Source organism: Elephantulus edwardii, unplaced genomic scaffold (genome assembly GCF_000299155.1).
Source record: "Elephantulus edwardii isolate Elephantulus edwardi_28Jun2011 unplaced genomic scaffold, EleEdw1.0 scaffold00106, whole genome shotgun sequence".
NCBI lineage: Eukaryota > Metazoa > Chordata > Mammalia > Macroscelidea > Macroscelididae > Elephantulus > Elephantulus edwardii.
The window spans coordinates 1,388,684-1,415,788 of NW_006399856.1; the positions used below are offsets into that span (position 1 = coordinate 1,388,684).

Here is a 27,105-nt window from a genome sequence, read left to right on the forward strand (position 1 = left end):
AGTCTCTGTCTCCTTGTCCCTTCCAGAGCCCCGGAGCTATGTCGAGTCTGTGGCGAGGACAGCCATGGCTGGGCCCCGAGCCCAGGAGCCTGAGCCCAAGAGCTTTAGTGCCCCAGCAGCTCAGGCATATGGCCATGAGACACCCCTGAGGAATGGGGTGCTGGGTGGCTCTTTTGTCTCTCCGAGCCCCCTCTCTACCAGCAGCCCCATCCTCAGCGCTGACAGGTAAGCAGAGGTGTGTGGTGGGTGGGAGATGCGAACCTCGGAATGCCTACAGTGTGAATGGCAGGAGTCACATCCAGATGCTGCCTCCATAAACCAGCTCACCAGCACGTGTTTACAGAGCAACCCAAGGTCCTGCTTCCTGGAGGAGCATGGATTGGCTAAGATCAACTTTCCAGGTTCAGCTCAATTCCATCTGTCCAGAACAGCGCAGATTCAATAGTGGGCTCAGAGGCAGATGGGCTTAAGCTTTAACAACGGTGGTCACTAATCTGTAGTCATGTATCCCCTATGTACCAGGCACACCCCTTAGTGCTTCCGACAGCTACATTGTTTCTATTCATGACAGTCCTAAAGGTGAGTTCTGCTATTAGTCCCATTCTTCAGAAGGAGAGACTGAGGCCCACAGAGGTGAAAACACCTTGCTCTCGATAGTACAGATCAGTATTAACAGGAACTGGATTCAGACTTAAAGCATCCGGTTTTGAGTCTGGGTCTCTAACTACCTCCACCTGCACCCGAGGCCATCCACCCAGAGTGAGAGTCCCAACAGCCCCGGAGCAGGGGCATGCCCTGTCCTCAGAGTGATGATTTTGTGAACCATCGAGTGAGAACCAACCCATAGCTGGCCAACCCTCCAGCGGGTTTTCAGAGGCAGCTTAATCGAACGAGAGATTTCCCATCTTTCTCACATGGAACGGCTGATGGATTCAAACCGTGTGCTTTTGGAATGGCAGTGCCGCTCCTTCTGACTAGGTCACCAGAGCTCCCTGATGCTCAAAATGAGGAGTCTTTATTTCTGGCCAGGGATGCAGAGAGCGTTGCTGGGCCTGGAGGTACTTGTGGTGTCTGGCAGGAGCCGCAGGATGGTGAAGGGCACAGGAGGCGTGAGAGGGCTGTAGAAGGCCAGCACAGGAAGGACGTGGGCTGGAGGCAAGGCCGTGGGAGTGGGGGCTGAGGGCTGCAGCCTGCAGGGGAGGAGGACTACGCAGAGGGGTGGGCCCTGGCCTTGTGCGTGGGTCAGAGTGACGTGTCCGTGTTCAGATGGGTAGTGAGAAGCTCCTTGTGTGGAGCAGGAGGGAGTGGTGAAGGTTTAGGACATTGGAAGGGGAAGAAGCTTAAGAATGGGAGGGTTAACTCCAGGTGCAGAGTCCCCCGTACAGGAAGGGAACGAAGTTAGTCTCTTCTGGGTGGAACTCGTGCCCCCAGGAGGGAGATCCTCCTCTACCTCCCTTCCTGTGCCCACTGCCCTCCTTAGCCTGGGCTGCCTTGGGGCCAGGAGGAGCCTGGGAAATGCCTCAGCCACTTCCTTCTCATAGGCCAGGCCCACTGGTCTGGGTTGCCTGTGGACCCTAAATGGGTCCATTGTATGAACTCCACTCTCAGGTGAGAGTGGCTAAGTGACCCGAGGGTTCTGAGAATTCTTAAGCCAAGTGTGGGGCCCCCTCCTCACCCTTTGCAGTCACAGACAACCATTCAGCTCCCGTTTCCCAGAAGGTCCGACTCTGGGCCAAGGGGAAGGGATTCCCCCCCCATTAACACTCAGTGGTCCCTCCCCCCCATTAACACTCAGTGAGCCCTGGTGTCTGAGGTTCTTCACTTTTCTCATCCAAATTTCTTTGGCTGTAGTGTTGGCGATTCTCATGACTCAGGAACTGCATGGGTTTTTCTCTGATAACTAATTTTCCAGAAGTCCTTATCAGTGCCCCCCCCCCCGCCTTGCTCAGACTAATGCTTTCAGTTCTACCGGCTGTTTCTCAGCATCCAGTGTTTCCACACCAGGTCGTGTGTCACCCTGGCCCCTTCTCTAGGGGACTAGCTAGGCTTTGTTTCTGACTTTGACCTTCTCCTTGCCCTTTGCTGTCTTGTCTGGCACAAGAGCATCCAGTTCCACCCCAAATATTGCATCATCCTGGGGACCCGAGCTTACGCAGCCAGTTCTGAGGCTCTTTATCTTCCGTCACCACTGACACCACTGGGCTCCTGGGGTCGAAATTGCCATGTTGTAGATAGAAGCAAACTTCTATCCTCAAAGAATTTCATTTATTCACCGTGGTTGAATTGGAACCAACTCATAACTGACCAGTATGCTTTCAGAGGATATACATAGCATGGGAAGGGATTTTATTGCCTGTCTCTCTCCCACAGAGCAGCTGGTGTATTTGAACTGTATACCTTTAGGTTGGCAGCCCCACGTCTTACCCACTAGGCCACCAGAACTCCCTTGGAATGACTTCTTGTTGTTATGTACCATCAAGCCATTGGTGACTTATAGTGATCCTGTGTACAATAGCTCTGAAGCCTGCCCTAGCCCGAGCCAGTCTCACTGACTCTGACACACCTACCCCTATAACACCAGTTACAGTGTCAGTTCATCTTATCCAAGGTCTTTCTCTCCTCCACTGTCCCTCTACCCTTCGAAGCATGATGTTTTTCTCCAAGGGCTTGTCCCTCCAGGCCACATGCCCTAGGAGCTTTAAAATCCTTGCCTCCAAGGAGAACTTGGTTTTACCCTGCCAAAGACTAACTCAGTCCTCTCTGCTTCAGCAGGCCTGAGAGGTACTTTACCTCATCAAATTGATTGGCACAGTGGCAATTGGGAGGATACCACAGGATTAGGCAGAGTTTAGTTCTCCTGTACACAGAATCTCTCTGAGTCAGAGCTGATATGATGGCACCTTTATTGTCCTCGTGGGGAAACTTTAGTGAAGACAATCCGTGTGTTGAAGCTCCCATTCCATTGCAGTCCTCTGCTGAGTTCCCTTGAGAACCTGCTCTTCTCTTCAGAGGGGAAACTTAGGTGGTGGCTGTTCTTCCAGCTAGAGCCCCCCTGAATGGAATTTTATCAGCATCTTACAATTAGGGATGACTGTCAGCCTCATCATAGCTTACCTCTCAGTGCATGTTGTCTCCACAACATGCAGGTCCAGAGGTCTGTCAGCCTGTGTTTAAATATGTCTAGCGATGGGAGTCAGAACTCTGGTGGCTTAGTGGTATAAAGAGCTGTGTGGCCATCCCAAAGGCATGCAGTTCAAATCTAGTAGTTATTCCATGGGAGAATGATGGGCAGTCTCCTCCTGTGCGATTAAATGGTCTCTGAGGGTCAGCTCTGGGTCGATTCCACTCAATGGTAAACAACAGTGGTGGTGGAAGCCTTGTGACTGTGCCTTACAGCTTATTCTGTTAGTGGACTGATCTACTCTAGAAAGTAGACCTCATAATGAGCCAAAATAGCCTTTGAAATCTCCATCATTATCCCTTGATTTTGCTTTCTGTGGCCCTTATTTCTAGCATTCTCCCTGGCGATATTAAGGATGTAGTATTACTTGGGGAGAAACTTAGTCAGGTAGGAACAGGAGCTGGGTAATCTGATTCCTTCTCAGTTTATGTGATGCTGAGAGACCTCCTCACTTGGCTTCAAGACTCTGCAAGGTGCAGTTTAGAATCTGGCAGTGGAGACGAAACCTGTCTAAAGTGGGGAAGATGGGCCATGGGGGTACAGGGCCATGAGAGTCTCTCTGAAAGGACCAAGGGGAGTGAGAATAGCACAGGCCCTCCCTGTACCTCTACCAGAGTAGAAAGCAGATCAAGAGCCTGTAGCCCAGCCCCATGATGCCTCTGGAGCCACGTCAACAGCAAGAGGTTCGTTTATTCGTTGTTGACTCACAGACTCACAGTTATGGTACCAGCAATGGGGTTCATTAGGGAAGAAAGTTGGAGAGTGGAGGAGGCAAAGTATCACCCAGAACAAGTCCAGGTTTTAGACCAGCAGTTCCAAGGCACAATTCTTCAATAAATCTAGTCTCCGGTTTTAGTTCAGTAGTCAAATCCAAATCATCCAGCAAGGTTTGCCCCAGAGCAGTTATAAGTCAGCTTCTCCTTCAAACATCCAGCAAGAACAGCCAGACCTTAGCTGTGGCTAGCACAAATGCAAAAAGCCTCAGGTTGCTCCTTGCCACCGTCAGTCCACAGCAATGCCACAGTCTCTCCACCATCAGAGTCTCGCTCTCACCAGGGTCTTGCCACCACAAGCCTTGCTTCACATTTTTCTCACCTCAAGTCTTGTTGCCTAGCGTGGAAAGCCCTCTTTGTCTTACCCTAGTCCCACAGCTGTTGATTTTTAAGACCATGGTGATCTGCAAGACCATTGTCTTCAGTTAAGGTAGCTGGAGACCAGAGGCAGCTAACCGAAATGGCTTTTTAAAAGCCAGTTTTTAGGTTAACACCTCAGTGGCGCAGTTTGGAATCTGGCACAGAGGAGATGAAACCTCAGTTGCTTTTTATGGGCTATGTGGTCCTGAGCATAATGTCTCTGAACTTCAGTATCTTCTTCGTCAAATGAGGATGATCAGTAATGTCAGCCTTGCAGGCTTGCAGCAATGGTTCTGAAATGGAATGTGTAAAGGCTCTCGTGTGCTCAGCGGCTAGAGCTGTTATTACAGGTGTTTGTGGTTGGAGGGAGGAGCTGATGGGCTGGGAAAGTTCACTGCGTTGCTTCATAAATGTCTTCTGCTGACGTCTCTATCTGCCCTCTTTCCCCCAGCACTTCAGTGAGCAGTTTCCCCTCCGCGGAGAGCAGTGACCAGGGCCCCCGAACACCCACCCAGCCTCTGTTGGATTCTGGCTTCCGCTCCGGCAGCCTGGGGCAACCTAGCCCTTCAGCCCAGAGAAGTTACCAGAGCTCTTCTCCTCTCCCGACCGTGGGCAGCAGCTACAGCAGCACCGACTACTCCCTCCAGCAGTTCAACTCGTCTCCCGAGAGCCAGGCCCGGCCTCAGTTTGGCGTGACCGGCACCCACACGACACCTGGGAGCCCGCAGGCACGTCACAGGACAGTGGGCACCAACACTCCTTCTAGTCCTGGCTTTGGTCGGCGTGCTGCCAACCCCGGCATGGCTGCCCCTGGCAGCCCCAGTTTGAGCCATCGCCAGGTTATAGGTCCACATGGCAATGTAGGAACTGGTTTCCATAGTAACATGATCTCCAGCCCCCAGAGCAGTGCAGCAACCACTCCAGGGAGCCCCAGTCTGGGTCGGCACCCAGTAGGTGCCCCCCAGGCCTCTGGCTTCCCTGGCAGTGTGGTCACCACACCAGGGAGTCCCAGCCTGGGACGACACCCTGCAGGAGCCACTCAAGGCTCGGGCTTCCATGGTAATATGGTCACCACCCCAGGGAGTCCCAGCCTAGGCCGTCACCCTGCAGGAGCCCCCCAGGCCTCAGGCTTCCATGGCAATGTAGCCACTACCCCTGGGAGCCCCAGCCTGGGCCGGCACCCTGGGGCCCACCAGGGCAGCCTGGCCTCCAGTCTCCATGGCGGTGCAGTAGGCAGCCCTGGGAGCCCCAGCCTGGGGCGTCACCTTGGAGGGTCCGGATCGGTGGTTCCTGGCAGCCCAAGCTTGGACCGGCACGCGGCCTATGGCGGCTACTCCACTCCTGACGAGCGGAGACCCACGTTGTCCCGGCAGAGCAGTGCCTCTGGCTACCAGGCCCCGTCCACGCCCTCCTTCCCGGTCTCCCCTGCCTACTACCCTGGCCTGAGCAGCCCTGCCACCTCCCCCTCGCCGGATTCAGCAGCCTTCCGGCAAGGGAGCCCAACACCAGCCTTGCCAGAGAAGCGGAGGATGTCAGTGGGAGACCGAGCAGGCAGCCTCCCCAACTACGCCACCATCAATGGGAAGGTGTCCTCCTCACCTGTCGCCAGCGGCATGTCCAGCCCCAGCGGGGGTAGCACTGTCTCCTTCTCGCACACTCTGCCTGACTTCTCCAAGTACTCCATGCCAGGTGGGCCTCTCCTCCCATTCTCACCTCCTGCCTGACAGATTATGCCTGAGAGTCAGGACGTCTGCCCTGGTTTCTATTTCACATCCCGTGGCAGTCACCCCGGTCCTCTGAGCCTCAGTTTCCATATCTGTGTAACCAGAGTTTTAGATGTCCTCAAATAGTTGTGTTACCAGGGATTCAGCAGTGAAGGTGAAGATGCAGGTGATGACAATGAACGTATTCTGATGGTACGATTGTTGTCATCACCACCACAGCCACTAACAGTTATTGAGAACATACTATGATCTGGGCCCTTAACTAAGTAATATTTCTTACTTACGTAAACTCATAGGATGGGCTTTATTTTACACAAGAGAAAACTAAAGCTTAGAGAAGCTCATGTATTTGTCACAAATCCAATTAAGTTTGCCTAAAACTGGTCCTCTTAAGTTTGTTGCTGGAGTTGTCTTAATCATATTTCCAAAGCTTGAGAGTTCCTGCATTTCAGTGTCACTGTGAAAGTACTCTTTCCAAACCTGGACCTCTGTGCCTTTGTTGGTCCACAGCCTGCTGTTAACCATGTTTTGATTCCCAGTAGCATTCACATCCCCTCATAATGGTTCTGACAACCGGAAGTGTGACATGAGCCAACCCCACAAACTGGACATTTGCACTGGAATCTAGACTGTACTCACCTGGCTTTACTGAGGCCTGCCCAGCCTCGCGCAGTGACCGCGTCATTCGTCCCCAGAACTTTCATCTCTATCTTTGTTGAAAGAGCCTGTTGCCTTATGCAGAGGTCAGGGTCTCAGCAGGCCTTGTAGCCTCTTGGCCAGATCTCCAACTTGACCCCAGGGTGATCAAGGCCATTTAGAGTGTTTTGGAGCCCTGGGATGAGCACCAGCTGCCCACATTCTCAGTGCGTCCCTCCCAGGCCCTTCCCTGAGCCTGCCAGCCTGGGACACTTTATGGCGACCTTGCACACCCCTGCTTCCTGTCACCCACCAGAGACATCTGGTTCCCAGCTCCTCTCCTTAGAGGATGCAGAATTTGTAGTTGCTGAAGCACTTCCTGTTTCCCACCATCTTCCCTGCTTAAAATAACCACTGGAATCAACACAGGAAGGCACATGGGACTGTAGCTGCCTCTGACAGCTCATTAAATAGGCCAGAGCAGTGGTGGGGCCTGGGGGCTTCGGATTAGAGAGAGAAGAGCAGCATGCAGCGGTTGCAGGACCCGACTGTGCACCCCAGCTGCCTCCTGCTGTGCACAGCTGTACGGAAAGGGAGCTACCCTGCCCCAGAGATGAAGATCCCAGAAGTCTAAACCCAGGACCATTAAGTCAATTCCAGCTCACAGTGAATTGACAGGACAGAGTAGAACTGTCCCAGAGGGTTCCCAGGGTGATAATCTTGACTGAAACAGACTGCCACATCTTTCTAATGCAGGGTCACTGGTGAGTTTGAATTGCCAGCCTTTTAATTATCAGCCAGGTGTTCAACCACTGCACTACGGAGTGCCTTCCCAGAAGTCTGTTGTTATATACCCATGAGTTGGTACTAACTCGTATCTGACCCTCAAGTGGGTTTTCGGAAGTGGTAAATCACGTGAGGGGAGATTGCCCATCTTTCTGCTAGGGAGGAGCTGGTGAATTTGAACTGTACATCTTTGGCCTGGCAGTGCAACTTCTTGCCACCAGAGCGCTCTTCCAGAAGTCTAGGGGAGCACAGATCCTACACTGAAATGGACACAGTCTGGAGAGAAAACATCCAGAGCGTCTTTAACACTGGTATCCTCTGGAGGAAAGAGATAAAACCCCTCATTGCTGTTGAGCTTGGAACTGGCTCACAGCGGACCCTCCAGCAGATATTCAGAGGCTCTAAATTGAGTGGGAGGAGATTGCCTGTCTTTCTCCCACAGAGCTACTGATAGAGTACAGTCACTTGCCTTGGCATTGGCGGTGCACCTCCCTACCTACCAACTGTTGTTGTTGACCTATGCTAGCAGAATTTGACCTTGGAATATTCCGTTACCTCTCCTTCTTTCTCATTTCACCCCTTTCTGTTTTATTTGTCCCCAAGAGGTAAATGAAGTAGTAGGAGAGTGCACACCACACATCCTAATACCTGGACAGAAAGATTGGGTAGAGCTAGCGCTAAGAAACTGCACTCCAATCCCTAAGGCATGTGGTTCGAATCCACAAGCTGCTCCACGGGAGAAGGATGGGCAGTCTCCTCTTGTGCAATGAACTGCCTCTGAAAACTCGCTGTAGGGTCAGTTCTGAGTCAGTTCTGACTCGATGGTACTCAACACTCCTTATTTGGGAAGATGTTTCTAAAACTTTCTGTCAGCCGTCTGTGTGACTTGGAGAGTCATGACCACTCTCTGATCCTTATTTTTCTCTCTCAATTGGATGAGATGCTCGCCATGCTTCCTTCCAGGACCTAATGTTCAGTGAAAGCCACCATGATGTGGAGAGAGTCAGGGAAGGAGCTCTGCCAGGAAAGAGGGGCCCATGGATGATAAGGGGGAGTTCTGGGGAGCTGTCAGAAATGCATCTTTAGAAAGATGAGTGATCCTTGTTCTTGCATCCTCCCAGTTGTTATGATGATGTTGGGCAATTGAGCTTAGGAAGAAAGGAGCTGCAAGTTGCAAAGACCTAGTGTAGAAATAGGAGGGTATCAGGGTCTTCGAGGGAAGTGGGAAAGTAGTGGGAGGAAGCTGGCTCAGCTGAGAACAGCAGCTCAGTGATCCAAGGTGGTGGACGTGCCTCCTGCCTGGAAATGGATGAGAAGGTGTTCCAGGCTCTTTCTTGCCTACAAATGCTTGAAGAGACTAACTTCTCTTCTCTTTCTCCTTTAGACAACAGCCCTGAGACGCGGGCTAAAGTAAAGTTTGTCCAGGACACTTCCAAATATTGGTACAAGCCTGAGATCTCACGAGAACAGGGTGAGTGCTGGGCTGTGCTGTGACCGGAGGGTCCTCAGTGGACACCACTGGCTGCTTCAAGGCCTGGGTCTTCCCTGAGCAAGGAGCACCAGCCAGAGAAGACCCTCATTCCCCCTGTAGTAAGGGGTGGCCAGAGAGGGGCCTGGATAGGTCGGGCGGTGCATGGTTCCTTCCCGTGATGGAGCACGGGGACAGCAGAGTCTGAGATTGTCCAGTGTCCTTTGAGGGTTCCTTAACAGCACAGAGCTTTGGTTTCACTTAAAGATAAAGCAGAATTGGGATGTGGAGATGGAGATGAAGCCCACATCAGCTCTGAAGAATAGATTATGTAGTGTAGAACTTGGGTCAACAACCCATGGATCAAATGTAGACTCTGTTAAAAAAAATGTAGACTCTGCCAGCTTTTTATATACAGTTTTATTGAAACACCACCGCACCCATTCTTTGATGCATTGTTGATGCTTACTTTACTGTTGCAGTGGTAGATTTGAGTAGTTGCAGCAGAGACTACATAGCCTGCAATCCCTAAAATATTTACTGACTGGCTTTTTACAGATAATGTTTGCTTGAGCTTCTCTGGAGGACTCTTACCAGCCCGGTCCCCGAAGCTCAGGTCCTGGCCCGGGTTCCTCCGGGACTCTGGTCTGTGTGCTTAGTTGACTTGACTCAGTAACCCCCCCGGGTCTCGGGTCTTGGAGTGGAAGTATTCTCTGTCGGGTTTCAGGGGATGGGTTTTGGAAGTCAGCCTCCAGCTCTGCCCTCCAAGGTGCTTCTTGGTGGAACTGAACCTCCAACCTTTTGACTAGCAGCTAAGCCTGTCAATGAGTTGACTCCAGGAGCGTTCTAAAGAATGTATAAATTCTAACATTAAAGAAGCTGTTTCATCTAAGAATACATGAGGGCCGAGAGTCACAGTTGGACTAACTTCTTGCCTCCTCTCTCTTTGATCCCTCCTCAACGACCAGCCATTGCACTCCTGAAGGACCAGGAGCCGGGGGCCTTCATCATCCGTGACAGCCACTCATTCCGAGGAGCCTATGGGCTGGCTATGAAGGTGTCATCTCCCCCTCCGACCATCATGCAGCAAAATAAAAAAGGTAGTGTCATCTTTAAGAACAAGGGTCCCAGGACCAGGTGATCTGTACAGTCACTTCAAACCCTGGAAGTAGGAAGGTCTCTAATTCTCATCAGACCTGATTCGTCCCAGCTACATGAGACTCCTCAGAAGAGCAAGTCTTGGGCTTGGTGATGATTGGAATCAGAGGATGGAGGAACAGGATTCTTGGCACTCTAAAGTTATGCTTCCATGAAGAGTGAGATAGGAGTTGTAGTCATTTCATTCCAGAAGGTTCTTGCTATGTTTCCTGCAGAACCCTTTCTCTTATCTGCATACTGGGGATGTTAGGAAGCATTCTTGGGAGGTGGAGGGAGGAGGCCTTGAGAAGTGATTAATTCTTATTTCCTCTGCTTCATCCCAGGAGATATGACCCATGAGCTGGTGAGGCATTTCCTGATCGAGACTGGTCCCAGAGGAGTCAAGCTCAAAGGCTGCCCCAATGAGCCAAACTTCGGTGAGTTGTCCGCCTGCCTTTGCATCCAGAGCCCGCTCTCAGAAGCTCTGATTTAGCCTCGGTTCCTCGAGGACTCTGATCTAAATGCCTTCTGTTGTAGGTCTGCTCAGGCCTCCTTGTTCATAATAAAGGTAATGAACAGTGAGCAGAAAATGAGCAATGACTTCCTCTCCTCTGCGCGGTGGCTCCTTAGCTCTGTGTAATTCCTGTCTGTATTTGTCCCAGTTGAGACACTGTATTATCACTATAGCTTGGATAGCTTCATAGTTGAACAACAGCTGCCTTTGTTACCCACCTACGATGCCTGAGTCACCGTCTAGATGCCTTATGTTATTACTTCTGATCTTCACAAGAATGCTCGTCATTGTCCCCATCTTACAATGGAGCAAATGAAAGTCCAGGCAGGTTAAACTTACCCAAATTCTTGTACAGGATAAGTGACTAACCTAGGAGTCAATCTTCAGTTCTCCGTCCCAGAGCCCCTTACACACCTATGACTCTGTCGAAACATAGCTGGAGGGATGTCTTCGAGAGAGGCCCGCAGAAGTTTCAAGTAAAGGAAAATTGTTAGGCGTCTTTTTTTCTTCAAGTTCTATTCTTGTATTTTATTTTTTTCCCCCTACTAGTTTATTTACAAAATTCAAATACAAATTTGAACAAATTCTTTCAATTTCCCTCACTCTCCCACCCATCAAATTGTTTAACCCAATGATTAATCCGCTCTTCCCCCTGCACATCCACATCCATTTGCTTCCAGCCTCTCCCACCCCTCCTGGATCCTTACACTCATTCTACAATAACGGTTTTTACAATATTTATCCTTGTGGGGCTGAGTTAGTTCACTCAGAATAATGCTCTCCAGTCCCTCCCAAGTTAGATAATAATTTACAAAGTTATTGCTCCCATGTGCTGTATAATATTCCATTGTGTGAATGTACCATAATTTTTCAATCCATTCGTTTGTGGTTGGACATTTGGGCTGTTTCCATGATCTTGCGAGGGTGAATAATGCTGCTATAAACATTGGTGTGCAGATCTCAATTTGTGCCTCAGTTCACATATTCTCAGGGTATATTCCAAGCAGTGGGATAGGTGGGTCATATGAAATTTCTATGTTCAGCTTTTTGAGGAAGCAACAAACTGCCTTCCAGAGTGGTTGCACCATTTCTTCTTTGAGTCTTGCTGGGTGAGGGGGGTAAAAAAGGGATAGGTTATCAGTTTGGTTGCTGGATGAGGGTGAGGTAACAGAGAAGATAAAGATTGCATACAGCAGGAGATGGTTCGCATGCTGCCCTTGGCCCACTCCTGTAACCCTGCTCTGATGTGCTGTTTCTTCCCCCTTTGCAGGATCTCTGTCTGCCCTGGTCTACCAGCACTCCATCATCCCATTGGCTCTGCCCTGTAAGCTGGTCATTCCAAACCGAGGTAGGAATGTGAGACTCCTCATTCACCATGTTGTCCTTGAACTGGCCTCCTTCCATGTCTCAACCCTGCCAGTCAGTCTGGAGCGTGGGCCAGCGTTGTTGGGTCATCTTACCAGTCTGGGGTAACTCAAAACCACTCTCCTTTTGGCATAATAAAGAAGAAGGAAAAATTAATTAAGAAAATGGACTCCAAGGACATAGATATTTGATTTGCCAGATCATCCTGGAAATTCCACTGGAGGCTTTAAGAAGTTCATACTGAACCCTCTCAGTGAGCTGTATCCCGGGGTGGGGGGGGCGTTAGGAAGAGAGTTGAGGGAGGACCATACCTGGAGGATGATGGGTGGGGTAGAAGGAAGGGGCCGTAGAAGGCAGATTTAGGGTGTGGAAGGTTATAAAGGGCAAAGAGTGCACGCGAGGAATGGCTCAGGGTGACCGCAGGCTGGGCTCTACGTGATAAGTAAAAAGAGGGCCAGGGCCAGGCTGTCCCTGGAGTTTCTAGGCTGTGTGACTGTCTGAGGAGAGGGTGAGAAAGAGTAGGAGCAAAAGGCATCCCCACACACAGGGCCCAGATTCATTGAGGTGCTGGGGCTGGAGGAGATTTTAGCATCTCTCAGAGAGAGGTTCCAACGTGGAGGTTGTGTGTGGCTTCCACAAGCTCTCCTATCACACAGCTCCCTGTACTCCACCCCCTCTTAAGGTTCCTAGACCCCGAGTGTGAGGTCTAAGAACTAGGAACTGGGAGGACTATTAGCATCATCTCCATTCTATATATAGACGCCCAGCAAAGGTTGGAGAAGGATGGGCAATCTCCTCCTGTGCAATTTATTGCCTCTGAAAATATGCTGGGTCAGCCCTGAATCAGTTCTAACTTGATGGCACATGAAACATCTGTGCAAATACAGTGAGGCCAGTTCTGTTGGGCTCCAGAGTCCTTAACCAGTGTGCTTATATTCGGAGTTATCATTGGATGTTCATACTGAGCGTGCGCCGTGCCAGTGAGCAGGTTCTTTGTTAAAAGCAAGTATCTGTTGCAGAAAGTATCCACAGAGCTGCCTCAGGTTTCTTGCATTGCTCACCTTGGGCCCAGCCCAGTGCATGCTGCCTTCCAGCTGTAGGGGCTTTGTTACTAACTGAATTCTTGTCTCAGACCCCACAGATGAATCGAAAGATAGCTCTGGTTCTGCCAACTCCACCACAGACCTGCTGAAGCAAGGGGCAGGTGAGTGGCCACCAGGGGCTGAACCCCGGCCCAAGGCTTCCCTGCTTCCTCCCGTGTTCCACCTGCAGTTGCAGGCTGGACGTTTCCGACTCCCAGATTCCTTCGAGCAGACCCCTTTTCTGTGTGTGAAGCCTTGGGTCAAGGCTGGCCTGAAATCCACTTCTGTCCTCTTCCTGAAAAGGGGAGCTGCGACATTGACCCTGCCCACTCCAGGCCCATGACAACGTGGGTGGTGTGTTTTTTCCCCCAGCCTGCAATGTGCTGTTCGTCAACTCTGTGGACATGGAGTCACTCACTGGGCCTCAGGCCATCTCCAAAGCTACTTCTGAGACGCTGGCTGCTGATCCCACACCAGCCGCCACTATTGTTCACTTCAAGGTCTCCGCCCAGGGAATCACTCTGACTGACAACCAGAGAAAGTAAGAATGGTCTACCTGCTTCTGTGCTGGGCTTGGTTTCCTGCCATCCCCCCTTCCATCTGCCCGTCCACTCACCTTCCCAATTAGCTATTAATTTATCTTCTCCAGTTCTCTACTGTTCCTCCACTGTTCATCCATCTCCTATCCACTTCCAGCTGCTCACTCTTTCATTCTTCCACATTCATTTGAATGAATCATTCAGATATCCATCCATCCATCCATCCATCCATCCATCCATTTTTCCAGCACTCACCAGTTGATCCATCCATCCATCCAGCACTCACCAGTTGATCCATCTAACCATCCATCCTTCCATCCATCCATCAAATCCACCCATCCATCAATCATCCATCCTTCCAGAACTCACCATCTGATCCGTCCATCCATCAATCCTCATCTACCCACTTCTCTCATTTCTCTATCGACTTATAGAACTGTCTACCTTTCCTTTTACCCTTCAACAAATACTCTTGTATTGACTGTAAATTCAATTGATAGAAGTTCCTTTCTTCTAAGGGCTCCCCTCCCACCTTCCTGTTCTTTGGTGATCTGTGGGCCACAGGCTCTGCATCCTCCCCTCACAGCGTCACCCAGCTCTTCCCTTGCCAGTCCCTAGGATTCTGGAGAGCTTTGTCTGTGCCTGTGCATTGCTTACAGCCCCAATCTGAACAGCTCAGGTCCACCTTGCTCGTACTGACAAGGTGGTTGTGGAGCATCTTAGAAGCCAAGCAGAGACTGTATGAGCCCATGCTCACTGCAGATGGTGGGAAGGTAGCCGGACATCTAGGTGGCGCATGGGGGAAATGTCCACTTAGACACTCATTGTCTATTTGATGTCTGTGCCACAGGCTCTTCTTCAGACGACACTATCCCCTCAACACTGTCACCTTCTGTGCGCTGGATCCACAGGAAAGAAAGTAAGTCAGTGGGGACACCACCCTTTGCACCCAGCTCCATAACACTGGCATAAGTGTTTGATTCAACGTGGCGTTTCCCCCTGGTCTGTGGGAGTCGGGGGGATGGTGCTGGACATCTTGGCCTCCACGTTTGTGGAAAAAAATGTTCTAGACATCCTCTCGGGGACTAAGATGCCATTCTTGTCCCCTCTTCCATGTCCATGTCTGCTGCTCTCCACAGGAGGGACAGCTCTGTAGGGCGGCTATGGTGTCTTCCCTCCCGGATGCCCCATGTGGGTCTCTTCTGGCTTCCTGCAGATGGCTTGGGTGCGATGTGTCTGGGCTTCGGGGAGAAGGATCATGACTTATGCCCTGTGCCATCTTTTCCTCCACAGGTGGATGAAAACGGAGGGAGGTGCCCCTGCGAAGTAAGTCTAACTCCTCCCCCTCCCCCTCCCTCTCCTCCTAATTGGTCTTTCTCTATGCTCTGTGAAGAAGGGTTGTTTATGTTGTGGATTAGGACTTATAGGGTTCTTCCAAGATTTTCTTTAAAGACGTTTATAGTCCTTGGTTTTAGTCCTAGGTCCCTGATCCACTTTGAGTTGGACTGACCTAGTTTTTTTTTGGGGGGGAGACTGAGAAAGATGGGATAAATAATGTCTACTGCATTAAAACAGTTGAGAGAGAGAACAACTTAAAAGGGATATATGATTAGATATTATTGTTATGACAGGAGTTCAGAACGAAGGTAGCATGGTGGTGTAGACTTGGAGTGAGGGATTGAATAACAATGAAAGAATTTTTTTTTTAGTTTTCTAAGAGAAGGACAGGCAGGGAGGAAAGTGTAACAATGAATGAATGAATGGAAATCCAAAGTCTCTGTAAACTTTCATTAAAATAAATTTAATATTTTTTTTAAAGAAGGGTTGTAGGGGGGTATGTTTACAGCCCAGAACAAGAAGTTACAGAAAAAGCAGCAAGATAGTGGAGTTTTGAAGAAAAGTGAGCCTGTCAGGCAGGTCTTTAGTCTCTTTCTGCCTCAGGGCCAAAGGCCTGGCTGGGATCTTGCACGCCTCCCTCTTCCAGGATCAGAGGCAGCAGGGGTCTGAAGGTGGAGACAAAAAGTTGAGAGTCAGCGAGCTCTGGTGGCCTAGTGGCAAGAAGCTGCACTGCAATCCCAGAGGTGTGTGGTTCAAATCCACTAGATGCTTTGCTGGAGAAGGAGGAACCATCTCCTCCTGTACCAGTCAAATCTGATTTGACAGTACACACACAAACAAATAATAAAAAGAAAATTAAAAAAAAACCCAAAGACTGAGAGTTTTGGGGTGTGTGTGTGTGTGTGACAGCTGTGAGGTGGAAGCTGTTTAAACTCTCCCTCTGAATCTTGACGTCTTGATCTTGCTCTTTTGGGAGGCTTCTGTGGACCTCTTGGTAAGACCGAGTCTTCTCATTGAAGGAGAGTTCCCACAAAGTCTGAATTCTGGGGATGGTCTTAGGACTTTTTGGACAGTGCCGTCATACACTTCACCTGTCCTAAGGGCCTTTGGAGAATTGAGCTCTGGAGGACTCAGGTAATGCTAGGGCATCAGCTCCGGCCTCAGCAGGCCTAGCACCGGCCCCCAGTGAATGTCTGAACAGCATGAAGATGCTGTAGTGGTTTTGAAACTATGTTCCAAGGAACCTTCAAATTCTACAGAGGGGTTTAGGGGCTTTACCATCATGTGGTTTGAATTTCACTTTACAGATAGATATACAGGAAGCTCTGGTGGCTTCATCCATAGGGAGCTGCTTCCTGGTCCAAAGGCTGAGCCTCTCCAGTGGTTTGAATTCACCAGCAGCTCTGAGGGAGAAAAGCGAATCTTCTCTTCCTGTGCAATTTATACCCTGGGAAACCCAATCTACACATCAGTTCTGATTTGACGGCAGTGAGAGAGTGAGGGGAATCTGTGTACAAATTCTGGCGAAGAGTCTGCCTGTCAGTCAACACAGTATCTTTGTTGTTATGTGCCATCAGGGTAGAACCAACTCAGAGCTGACCCACCAGTGGGATTTTTAGAGACAGTGAGAGGAGGTTGCCCATCTTTCTCCCACAGAGCAGTTGGTGGATTTGAACTGAGTTCTTTTGGGTCAACCAGGGAGCTATACATACGTATGTATGTGTGTGTGTGTGTGTATATATATATATATATACACACACACACACACACACACACACACATATACACTCACCACTCATATTGTGAAGGTGGCACAGGATTGGACAAGGGTTTGGTCTATGTACCTATGTACACAAGGTCACTGTGAGTCACAGTTGACTCAGTGACACCTAACAGCATGTGTGTATAAACAATTTTGAAAGCAGAATAAATAGCACATCAAAATACTCCCAGTACCACATATTAGCCAATCAGGAGATTCGATTTTTTATTTCACTTTTGCTATGAGAGAGAGCTTGTTGCTTTCTCGAATCTTTCTTAAAACTTTTCTCACTTTCTCTCTTTGCCTAAAGAGAGCCCTCAGATTGCAGAACTGTTGAGAAGAAAATGAAACTCAAATCCCGTTCATGTTCACAGTCATTTCTGTGTGAATCAGAGTTTTCAGAACATCACAAAACCAAGTATGAGAAGAACCTAGTTAGTAATATTGATCTGAGACTGTCTCATTCACACCTCACTCAGACCCAGCAAAACAGCCCCATTTCCCTTCCTTTTCTAAGAAGTAAATTTTGATTGGATACCTTTAGAGTAATAAAAAGTTACTTTTATACTCAGACTTCATATTAAGAATGGTTTGTTGTTGTTATATGCTGTGAAGTTGGAACCAACTCATAGCTGGACCACTAGTGGGTTTTCAGAGGCAGTAAATTGCATGGGCGGAGATTTGCCCGTCTTTTCCCCCATAAGGCAAACTGGTAAATTTGAACTGCCTGGCTTTGTATAGAGAAAGAAAAGTTTCACTTTAAAAAAAGAATTGAGACCTTTGTTGTGTGACTTTAGCTAGGTCCAGGCCTCACATGCGAGTGTGAACAAAGGAGTGTGTCCTGGCAGAGAGAGAATGGGGAAGGCAATGGGAAGGAAGGGACAGTTTTCAAAGGAGTCTGAAAAGACAGGTACAAATTGGGTGAGTAGAAATGGATGTGAGGGCGGAGACAGACCCTGCAGACAGGACTGTGGCAGGACTGTGTCCCTCAAAGTGAAGATGGGAGTAAACACAGGCAGGAGAAGGATGGGGAGGGGTCCCCCTGGAGGAGCATCAGGAAGGACTTTTTTCCTTGCTAAGGTCATACACATAGTGGCTCAGCTGAAAACGTTGATAGATCCTGATGCCCACTTGTTGCAAAGGCGACCTCACGCTGGCCTCTGGGGCTGAGTTTCATCCAGAAGAGACCTTCCGGAGGTGGCATGGAGAGGCTGAGGAGGCCAGTGAGAGGGACTCAGGCCTGAATGAAGAGACAAGTGAGGCCCCTTGGGTGGGAATATAAGGAACCCTCCCTCTCAGGATTGTGTGAGCCTCTGCTATTTGCTTTGTTGATTGTCGGATTGTTGAGAGTGGGGCTTCTTGCCTCACACACTCACCCAGGCAGTCGGCAGGAGTTGACCTGAGTGAACTAGGCTCAAGACTGGTCTCTGCTTAAGTTGACAACAAAGATGACAGGCCAGGAGCTGGGGCCACTCTCCCACTCTGATTTCCTTCACCTCCTCACAGCAGCTGAACATGGCTTGAAGGACCCCAGGCTTGCCCACTCCTGGGAGCCCTTATTCCCAGGTCTTTGGCATTATTCTTTCTAGTTCCAGAAGCACACTTGAGGGGAGCAGAGCTGTGGGGAGAAACAGCACAGTGCATGTGTATATGAATGTGCTTAAGAGGCCGTGAGTGTGTGTTTGAGAGATTGTATGTGAATGTGTATAAATGCAGGAGACTGAACGTGTGGATGTGGTTTAGGGGTTTATGTATTTATGCAGGAGTGAGGGTGTATTTTTTATGTTTATTATTTTTGTGTGTGTACTGTCAAATCAGATCTGATTGGTACAGGAGGAGATTGTCCCCTCTTCTCCAGCAGAGCACCTGGTGGATTCAAACTGCTTACCTCTGGGATTGCAGTGCAGCTTCTTGCCCCTAGGCCACCAGACCTCGTTGTGAGGGTGTATTTGAGTGTGTGTGTTTGATTAGATTATGTATGTGTTGTGTATGAATATATGAAAATAGTATAATTGAGTGTGGTGTGTAATGTGTATGTAAGTGTGAAAGAATGTGTATGAGGTTGTATGAGAGCATGTGTCTGTACAGGACTGAGTATGTGTGTGTTAGGATATGTGTGAGCGGACCTGTGTGTGCATGTGTGTGTTCACAGGCACATGTGTCGTGAGCTGGGCCCGCCTTTGCTAATTTTAGCCCCTGTGGTGCAGGGCTCGGGAGAGGGGTTTCCATCAGCGTCTCCAGCTGTCCTGGTTTCCCCATCTTGCTCGAATTAGCAACATGCCGGCTGGGAGGGGACCTGAGCTCACATTCTGTTCTCTGCTCTCATATTTTTAACTTTGTTTTGCAAAGAGAGAATGTTAGGTCACTCCAGGCTTGGGATGGGGAAAGAACAGGTGTGGGGGTCCACTGCCCTCTCCTGGCTTCAGAGCCTGTGAAGTACAGAGGGAACATAACAGGCTGAGAAGAGGACAACCTGCCTGTCCTTTGTCCCCTGACCTTGTAGTGCCTGTGGGGGGGCAAGCCCTGTGGTAGGCAGACAACGCTTTATTCATCTCTTGGGTGCTGTGCATTTAAACAGTCTGGTAGGGTGGGGCTGGGATGGACCAAGGGAAGCTTGGCTAGGAATGCCCCCACCCAGTCTGTGTTTGCCCCTGGCTCCCCCTTCCTGTCCCTATCAAAGGAGCGTTTCAGCCCATCCTGGACAAAATGGGCCACTGCCTCCAGCACTTTTCTTCTTGTGGAACAGAGATTCTCTCTTGTGCTCCTCCTCCAGCCTGTGAGTCCCGGGGAGACACGAGGGGACAAGGACAGAGGTTAGTCTGGAGTGGCGTTTGTCCGCTTGTCCTTCCTCGTCTCTCACGCTGTCCCCTCTCCCACCCGCTGCAGGCTCTTCGGCTTTGTGGCTCGGAAGCAGGGCAGCACCACGGATAACGCCTGCCACCTCTTCGCTGAGCTCGACCCCAACCAGCCGGCCTCCGCCATTGTCAACTTCGTCTCCAAGGTCATGCAGAGCGCTGGCCAGAAGAGATGAGTCCCTGCGCCTTGCCCAGGGCCGGGGCAGCAGGGGAGGGGGCCACAGGGGAGGGGACCCAGGAATCCTGACCACCCTTGAATCCAGAAGGAGGACTTTGGGCCAATTTTGGTGGAGAGAAGAAAGTGCACCGTGGGGAGAGGAAGTGTCTTGGAGAGGGGTGGGAGAGGAGAGAGAGAGAGAGAGATGGAGGAGAGTAACTTGGATCCCACTAGGTCAACACAAAGCGCAAACCCCCCTGAAGCCTCCTAAGCACTTAGGTCTCCCTAATTCTGCCTCCATGCCCCTGAAAGAATGGAGCTCCTTGGAAGAGGCCGACAAGTGGCCTTTGAGACCCCTGGTGTGGAGAGAAGTGGAAAACATGCATCTCCATAACCTGACTGCTTTGCAGAGAGAAAGCGAGTCACAGAAATCTTTTTCTGGCTACCTGGCAAGTAGATTGCCTCACCAAACAGAGCCAGCAGGGGACTTCAAGCAAGCCGGTGACTTTCTCCTGTTTGAAGTATTTCAGACCTGAGGCACCCTACAACCTCCTGGCCCTGCTTCTGATGCGCTTGTGCAAGTGGGTCTCTACACATCCCCACCTGTGTGCTCCCTCAGGGGTTTCTGTTTGTCCCTGTCAGCCCCAGGTATACACAGCTCCACACCTGAGTCCCTAGGGTTTGCACACACACCTGCATCCTCTATGGAGGACATTAAGGTCAATGATATGATAGCAGGGAGGGGACATAGCAGGAACTGCCACCAGATGGTAGGTGGCAGGCTCTTAACACGCCTGGGGTAGCCCTCCCTGCTTCTCTCCAAAGACCCTGATGGCCACTCCTGCTCAGCGGGAAGATGGGCACTTTGCTCCCACCAGCTCTGGACTCTGCCTTAGTCCGCCTACCCCCCAGTTCTGATTTTGGGTTTCTCACCCTAGAACCAGCCTTATCTGAGACTTGCCACCTGCATGATGCCTTTTTTGGGGTGTTGGGAATGGAGCCTTCCTACTTTTCCCTGCAGGTGCCCTCTCTTGGCCTCATCCTGGAAAATGTGCATCCAGGAGCCCCACCCTGTGAGGCTGAGGAGAGAGCTGGGAGTCCCTGTGCTCCATGGTTCGAGGCTGGGCCTTGCTGCATCCTCTGGCAGGGCCCGCGTGACAGCTGAGCTCTGCGTTAGCTCCCTTGGACCACATGTCCTACCTTCAATGTCAAACCTCTTTGTTTCTCCTCCTGCCTTGGTTCCCCCAACAGCATCAAGCTGTGTGAGGAGCAGAAGGCAGGGGAGAAATCTCTGAAAACCACCCCAGGGTTTAAGCCGAAATGTAAGGTCCACCAGGTCTCTAGTTTGGAGTGTTCCCTAAGCTTGTGGGGGTCCCCTAGAGGGAGGCATTGTACTGATATATAAATATATATATAATATATACTTGAGACATACTGACAGAATCTGTAAGCTAATAAAATTTAAGAAAAGGTTAAAAAAAAGGATAGACACATCAACAAGAAGTATTTATTGTTTTTCCATATTGCTTTATTGCCTCCCAGGCATAAACCAATCCTTGTCTTTTTTACATGAATAACTAAAGCCCAAGAGGTAGGAGGCTTTATCCATGGAGCATCCAGGGCCTTCCCCTCTATCCTTGGCCTTCATGGGCCCTGCTCAAGGCCCAGCAGAGGAGGGGGCTCCCTCTTTATTTCCCAGGAAGCCCAAAGCCCAGCAAGTGGCTCTTCAGTTTGGGCGCTGCCCCCATCATCAGAGGCCTAGGGGGAGCTTATGAGCGTGCGAAGGACTCGAGGTGTGAGTGGTGGACGTGGGTGATATGTGTATCTCTTTATTATTTCTCCTCCAAGAAGCTGTATCTGCATGGACGTTCATTTCCAGGAGTTGGAAGGGAGAGTGTCTGCAGAAGGTGGAGGAACAGGGACTTCCTAAAGAGTGAACCCCTGGGCTTGGTGACCGAGGCTTCTCCAGAGTTCTCTTCCTTCTGAGACAGTTATACCCGATCTCTGGATTCTCCCCTTTTCCTAGGTAACCCCAGATCTCATCCGATACAGAGGGAGACATTGCCCCATCCCTTTTCTTTGTACAAATTATAATATGCACCCAGCAGCCCCAGGGGCAAAACGGCCACCTGATCTGGATGGAGCGCCAGGCCCTTGGCTAGTCAGGCCAGCTCAGAACTCAGCCTGGGGTCAGCCTTCACACTTTCTTCACCACACACCACCACCCACCAGCATCCCACCTCCCCGGCATGCCAGCCCGCTCCACCCAGGCCCGAGCCAGGTCTGACCCGCCAACCTTCCCCTACAAGGAGCTTGTTTCCTAGGCTTCCAGCTCCTGAAGGTTGATGCTGCCTCAGCATTCACGTGGCCTTTCCTGAGAAGGGTCCCTCAGTCTCCGGGTAGCAACCCCCCCCCCCCACCCCGTCAGACCCTGGTTGGAGACTGTCGCCCAGGTGGGCCTGTACCCACGTGCACACCAACACCACACACACAGCACGCATATATTCTTGCCAAAGATTTCCATTCAGAAAAAGCACTTTTCCTAATTATTGTTGTTATTTTGTAAACGTGTATCCTTTCCCTTCTTCTCTCTCTCTCAGTTTGCTGTTGTTGATTGTTGAATCTCTGTGTCAGCCGAGAGAGTGCTGTCTGGGCTTGAGAACGGGCTGGGGCAGGAAAAGGCCTGGGAGAAGTGGATAGGAAAGAGCTGGTTGTGGAAGCCTGCACCGCATACCTTGATGGGTCCAGGCCCAGGCCTTTCCCCACCACTTGTATCCACGTGGCTTGACCAGGCCTCTGAGGCAGGCCGGGGCCCTTGCTTCAGTCAGGCTGAATGGTGTATGGTGAGAAGAAGGTACAGAAGCGACATCTCTAGTTCAGTGGGGCAGAAGTTCGAGATTCCCGTGTGGCTGCTCCCAGAAGGAACAAGAAGGGAGGGTTCGCCATGGAGACGGTGGTGAGGTGACCTCTGAGGGGAAAGGTGGAGGAAATGAGTATTTTTATCACCCTCCAGGGTGACTAGCCCCCCTATTCTTAAGCCTGTGACCTAGCTCCCTGCTGTTGGAGGGATAGACGTTTAATAGCTTGGATTTTGGAAAGGCCTTTGGATCCCACACCCTTCCCTGAGCCCTTCCCCCAGCAGCTCTGGAAAGTTTGTAGGCAACCCCTGCCATACGCGCTTTTCCACTGTATTGGAGGAGGCCCTGGGAGTGTCCCCTACTGGCTGGGATAGGCGAGGGCAGGGACAGTGGGGCTGGAGCTGTGAGTCAGGAGAAGGGAACAGCCGACTGCAGAAGTGAGCTTGTTCTGAGAGTAGGCACTCAGGCGTGGACTCCGCCCTGGTCTGAGGGTCCTGAGCAGAGGTTGGGCAGGCTTTTGGGTTGTCCCAGAGCTGCTGAAGGCTCTGAGTGTGAGTATCATTGGCCTTCATTCCAGACTTCGGTCCACCTGCCCTGCTTTGGGGGCTTCACCCCCTCTGGGTTTTCCCCAGCTTTAGAACCCTCCTGGGAGATTGGAAGGACCCATGACCCATCCAGGGGTTGCCTGTCACTATCTACTTAGCGAGGCTTGGAGTCCTGGAAAGCGTCCCTGGAATCCCCTTACCCAGGTCATGAGATGTGAGTGCCCTGAGTCAGGGTTACGTAGGATGTGGGTGTGAGCGTGTGTGCGCAAGTGTGGCTGTGTGTGTGCAAAATCTGCTTATCTCTTTAAGGAACTTGGAGGTGAGGTTAGAGGTGAGCAAAGGGCTGTCAGGTTCAAACTCACCCAGCAGCAAAAAGAATGAGGAGGCGAGGTATGTCGGGCTGTGGATTGGTGGCATCTCGTCATGGGGATGGTGAGCTTCAGGCCGTGTGGGGCTGGGCAGGGGCAGCGCTAACCCTTCTTGACTCCTGTGTTGTAACTCTGCAATGTTTTGGAGGACCTTGGTTCATTTTCAGAGCTCTTCCCAGAGGCCAGGTTATTGTGGAGGGATGTCCCGAAGTTGTTTTTGAATCAGTGTTAAACAGTTTGAAACTCTCCTGAGAGTGTGTGTGTGTGTGTGTGTGTGTGTGTGTGAAGAGAGAAAGCATGTCTGTGCTATCTGTTGTGTTTCCCCATTTCTTCTCCTCCTATCTGACATGTCATTATAAAAAAGAAAAAGTTAAGAAATCCCTTACTACTTCCCTCTACCATCCTAGACCCTTTCCAAGAAAAAAATGGAATAACCCAACCTCGTCCTCATCCCTGGCTGTGTATTTATATAGATGGAAATATACTTTATATTTTGTATCATCATGCCTATAACCACTGTGTATAAATCCTGATGTATGCTACTTACCCTGGATATGAATGTATTGTACACTGACGCTGGCCCCACGCCCTGTACAGCTGTTCTGTTTCTTTGCGATCCATTGTATGGCTTTATAAATGATAAAGTTAAAAAAAAAATCCTCTGCTGTCATTGAACTGTGTTGTTTGAAGAGGGGTCTGCTAGGTCTTCACAGCACAAAGGGGCCTCTCCCAGGCACTGGATTCTGTGTGGGCTGCAGGAATAAATGCCTCTGTCATCTCAGCCCTTCCAGCAGTGTCAGTATCCAGGTATCCATTCTGGTCATCTGGACATCTTACTCATCTAGACTTCTTCAGCTGGAAGAAAAAGCCAGCTCAGATTGGTTGAGAGAAGAAATGTACTGATCGAAGTGGCAGAGAAATCTGGGCACAGCTGGACCCAAGGCCTCAAAGAGTAGCCTCAAAGTTGCCTCACTTCTTCCCTGGGTTCTTACTTGGTGTACTTCTCAGGAAAGATTTACCCAAGTGGTGGCAGATAGAGCCATTGCGGGTTCCAGCTTTTATCCTGCTGGCTTGGCAACCCCGATGGAAGAGCTCACCTCTCCCAAGGTTTGTAGCAAGAAGCTTGGGACAAACACTCACTGGTTCTGAAAGGACTCAGCTTAGAGCCTGCATTTAATTAACTGTGCACCCTCTGGCCAGACCTGGGCCCCATGTCTTTCCTGGAGCCAGAGGACTTGAACTAGCTTCTGAAACTAGGGGCACACAGAAGGGGACAGTGGCCGGTCCTGAAGGGGTGTTGAGTATCAGAGGAAGCAAGCTGTCAGGCAAAACTTACAGGGGCTTTTCACACATATATCCCTTCTTTACTGGGCCCAGTCCTGGGGTGAATTAATTGGATTTCAGGAAATTGAAGTGTGTCATCTCTGAAGGCACCATACCAGGTTCTCTGGGAGATTGAAAAGTCTCAAATCACAGGTCTCTGCTTTGTGGATTTTTTTTTAATGCTTTCATCTCAGTTGGAACCAGCCTACGTGATATTTTAATGGATTCCCAGGCTTGGCAGAGACCTCAAAGAGTCTTAATGTCCATCTCCCTGTGTCCCGGCAGGGCCCTGTGTGACCATCCTGAAGGTGGAGTTAGAATGCACGTGGCTGAGAGGGAGGTGGGAATCAGTGGATCCCACCTTGACTGGATCTTCCACCTCCCAGCACAGTGGGTGTTGCATGGGGTTGCTGTTCTTAGGACCTTTTTACAATTTTTTTTTTTTTACAATCTTAATGGTTTGGTTTGGTCTTGATTTTTTTAAAGTGTTTTTTTTAATTGGTTTTTATAGAATAATTCTTTTACATTATGTTTCATTCATATACATTGAGTGAGGTGCCATAAGCCTTTCTCCCAACCTTGTTTCACACCCTGGTCTAGCCTAAGGGTTGTCTGGGTTTATTCAAGTCTTTGCTACCAGTCTCTTTCCTACAACTCTTCTTGGAGTGGGACAGTGTTGTCCTCTCTGTTGTCACCAGGGTCTCTGTTATTCTAACAAATTCCAGGCTCAGAAGAGACTTCACGAGTCCAATGTCTGTCTTCCTGTGTCCAGGCAGGGCCCTGTTTGCAACCCCCTGACTCCATAGGTGGAGTTCTGTGAGGAAGACCTTTCCACAGTGTTTCCAGCCAGCAGGCCCCATGAGGGCCTGAAGACTCAAATGGAAAGGAAGGACCTGGAAAATGTCAAACAGGCTGGTTCACCTCAGTTCTGGTGGCTCTGAAATCTCTCCTCATGGGTATTGAAATACAATCCTGCCCTTTAAAAAAAATTGTGGTAAAATACATGTAATATGCCATTTTACCCATTTTTTCATCAACAACGTAGCCACTAATCACACTCAACTAAGTTCATTTCACAACCATCACTACTATTCCCCCAACCTACCCATTATCTCAGACGTGTTTAATAACCAGTAAGCAGTAACCATTCTCGGGTTCGCCATCCAATCTCCTGGCTGCCTCTAATCCCCTTGGGTCTGTGTACATTTGCCTGTTCTTTACCCGGAGGTAAGTGTATTGTACAATATGTGCCTTTTTGCACTAGCTAATTTCACTTGGAAGAATGAAGTCATGGTTCATCTCCGTGATGATTGTTGAGTACCATCGAGTCGGAACTGACCCACAGCTGACTTTTCAGCGGGTCTTCAGAGATAGTTAATTGCACGGAAGGAGATGTCCCGCCCATCTTTCTCCCGTGGAGTGGCTGGTGGATTTGAACCACGTGTCTTCCGAATTACAGCGCAGCTTCTTCCCACTATGCCACCAGAGAATTATGACATTATTCCTTTTCATAGCTAAATATCACACCGCCTGTTGCTAATTTTTCTCTTGAGGGACCTTGGGTTGTCTCCACCCATTTGGCTGACTATGAAGAGGGATGTGATGAATGTTAGTGTGCGTGTATGTGCCTGTTTTCGTTTCTGCTTTCAGGTCTTCGAGATCTACAACGAGGAGTGGAGTCACTGCATCCTACAGTCATTCTATGCTTGACTTTGTGAGGAACCTTCAAACTTTCTGCAGCAGCTGCACCATTTTCCAATCCCACTAGCGTCTGGCATTGTCTAATCGTGTTCAAAATTTCTTCAAGAGTTGGTGAGAAGGACTATTTGTGCTTGGCAGCTTCTGAGCCCTTCAGAGCGTGGTGCAGTGAGGGGTGGTTCTAAAAACTTAACATGTGCAAGACCGGAAGTGGAGATGTGCACTGGGCCCTGGCTGCCACGCTGGGTCTGTCTGCGGGTGTCTTCATTCCTAGCTGCTGAGCAAACATTCTGATGTCAAGGAGGTGGATGAGGCGTTCCCATGATCTGAGGGCCTGCAGTGGGGCAGGGTTCCCCCACATGGAGTCAGCCCCTGACTCCATTAGTGATGGTGGGGTGCTCCCATCGGGAGTGAGAGGGATTGGGGCTGCTCTGCAGATCGGCTCTCTGAGAGTTGAGGGGATGTGGTAGTAATGGGTCAGTGAGTAGAGACTCTAAGAAGTTGCTGGGAAAACTGAGAGAGAATAGTCTCCTGGATGAAGGGGTGCTTGCAGCCCCCTGACAGCCTCTCGTGAACGAGGGAGTGGGCATTCTTTGGGCTCCGCATGGAAGAAGTGAGGGCACCAAGATGTCAGAG

General features: G+C 50.1%; 1 protein-coding gene across 1 annotated transcript in view; it reads left to right on the plus strand.

Annotated features, from left to right (window-relative positions):
• TNS1 (tensin 1) overlaps positions 1–19,696 on the plus strand; it is a 120,509-nt gene extending 100,813 nt beyond the window's left edge. Inside the window, exons 20-31 of the mRNA XM_006891909.1 lie at positions 27–225; positions 4,766–5,253; positions 5,410–6,003; positions 8,845–8,931; positions 9,897–10,028; positions 10,410–10,502; positions 11,850–11,927; positions 13,077–13,148; positions 13,399–13,567; positions 14,416–14,484; positions 14,859–14,891; positions 19,552–19,696. Of these exons, the coding sequence (XP_006891971.1) occupies positions 27–225; positions 4,766–5,253; positions 5,410–6,003; positions 8,845–8,931; positions 9,897–10,028; positions 10,410–10,502; positions 11,850–11,927; positions 13,077–13,148; positions 13,399–13,567; positions 14,416–14,484; positions 14,859–14,891; positions 19,552–19,696 (2,159 nt within the window). The remainder of the gene's footprint in view (positions 1–26; positions 226–4,765; positions 5,254–5,409; positions 6,004–8,844; positions 8,932–9,896; positions 10,029–10,409; positions 10,503–11,849; positions 11,928–13,076; positions 13,149–13,398; positions 13,568–14,415; positions 14,485–14,858; positions 14,892–19,551) is intronic.
• Positions 19,697–27,105: the final 7,409 nt, after the last annotated feature.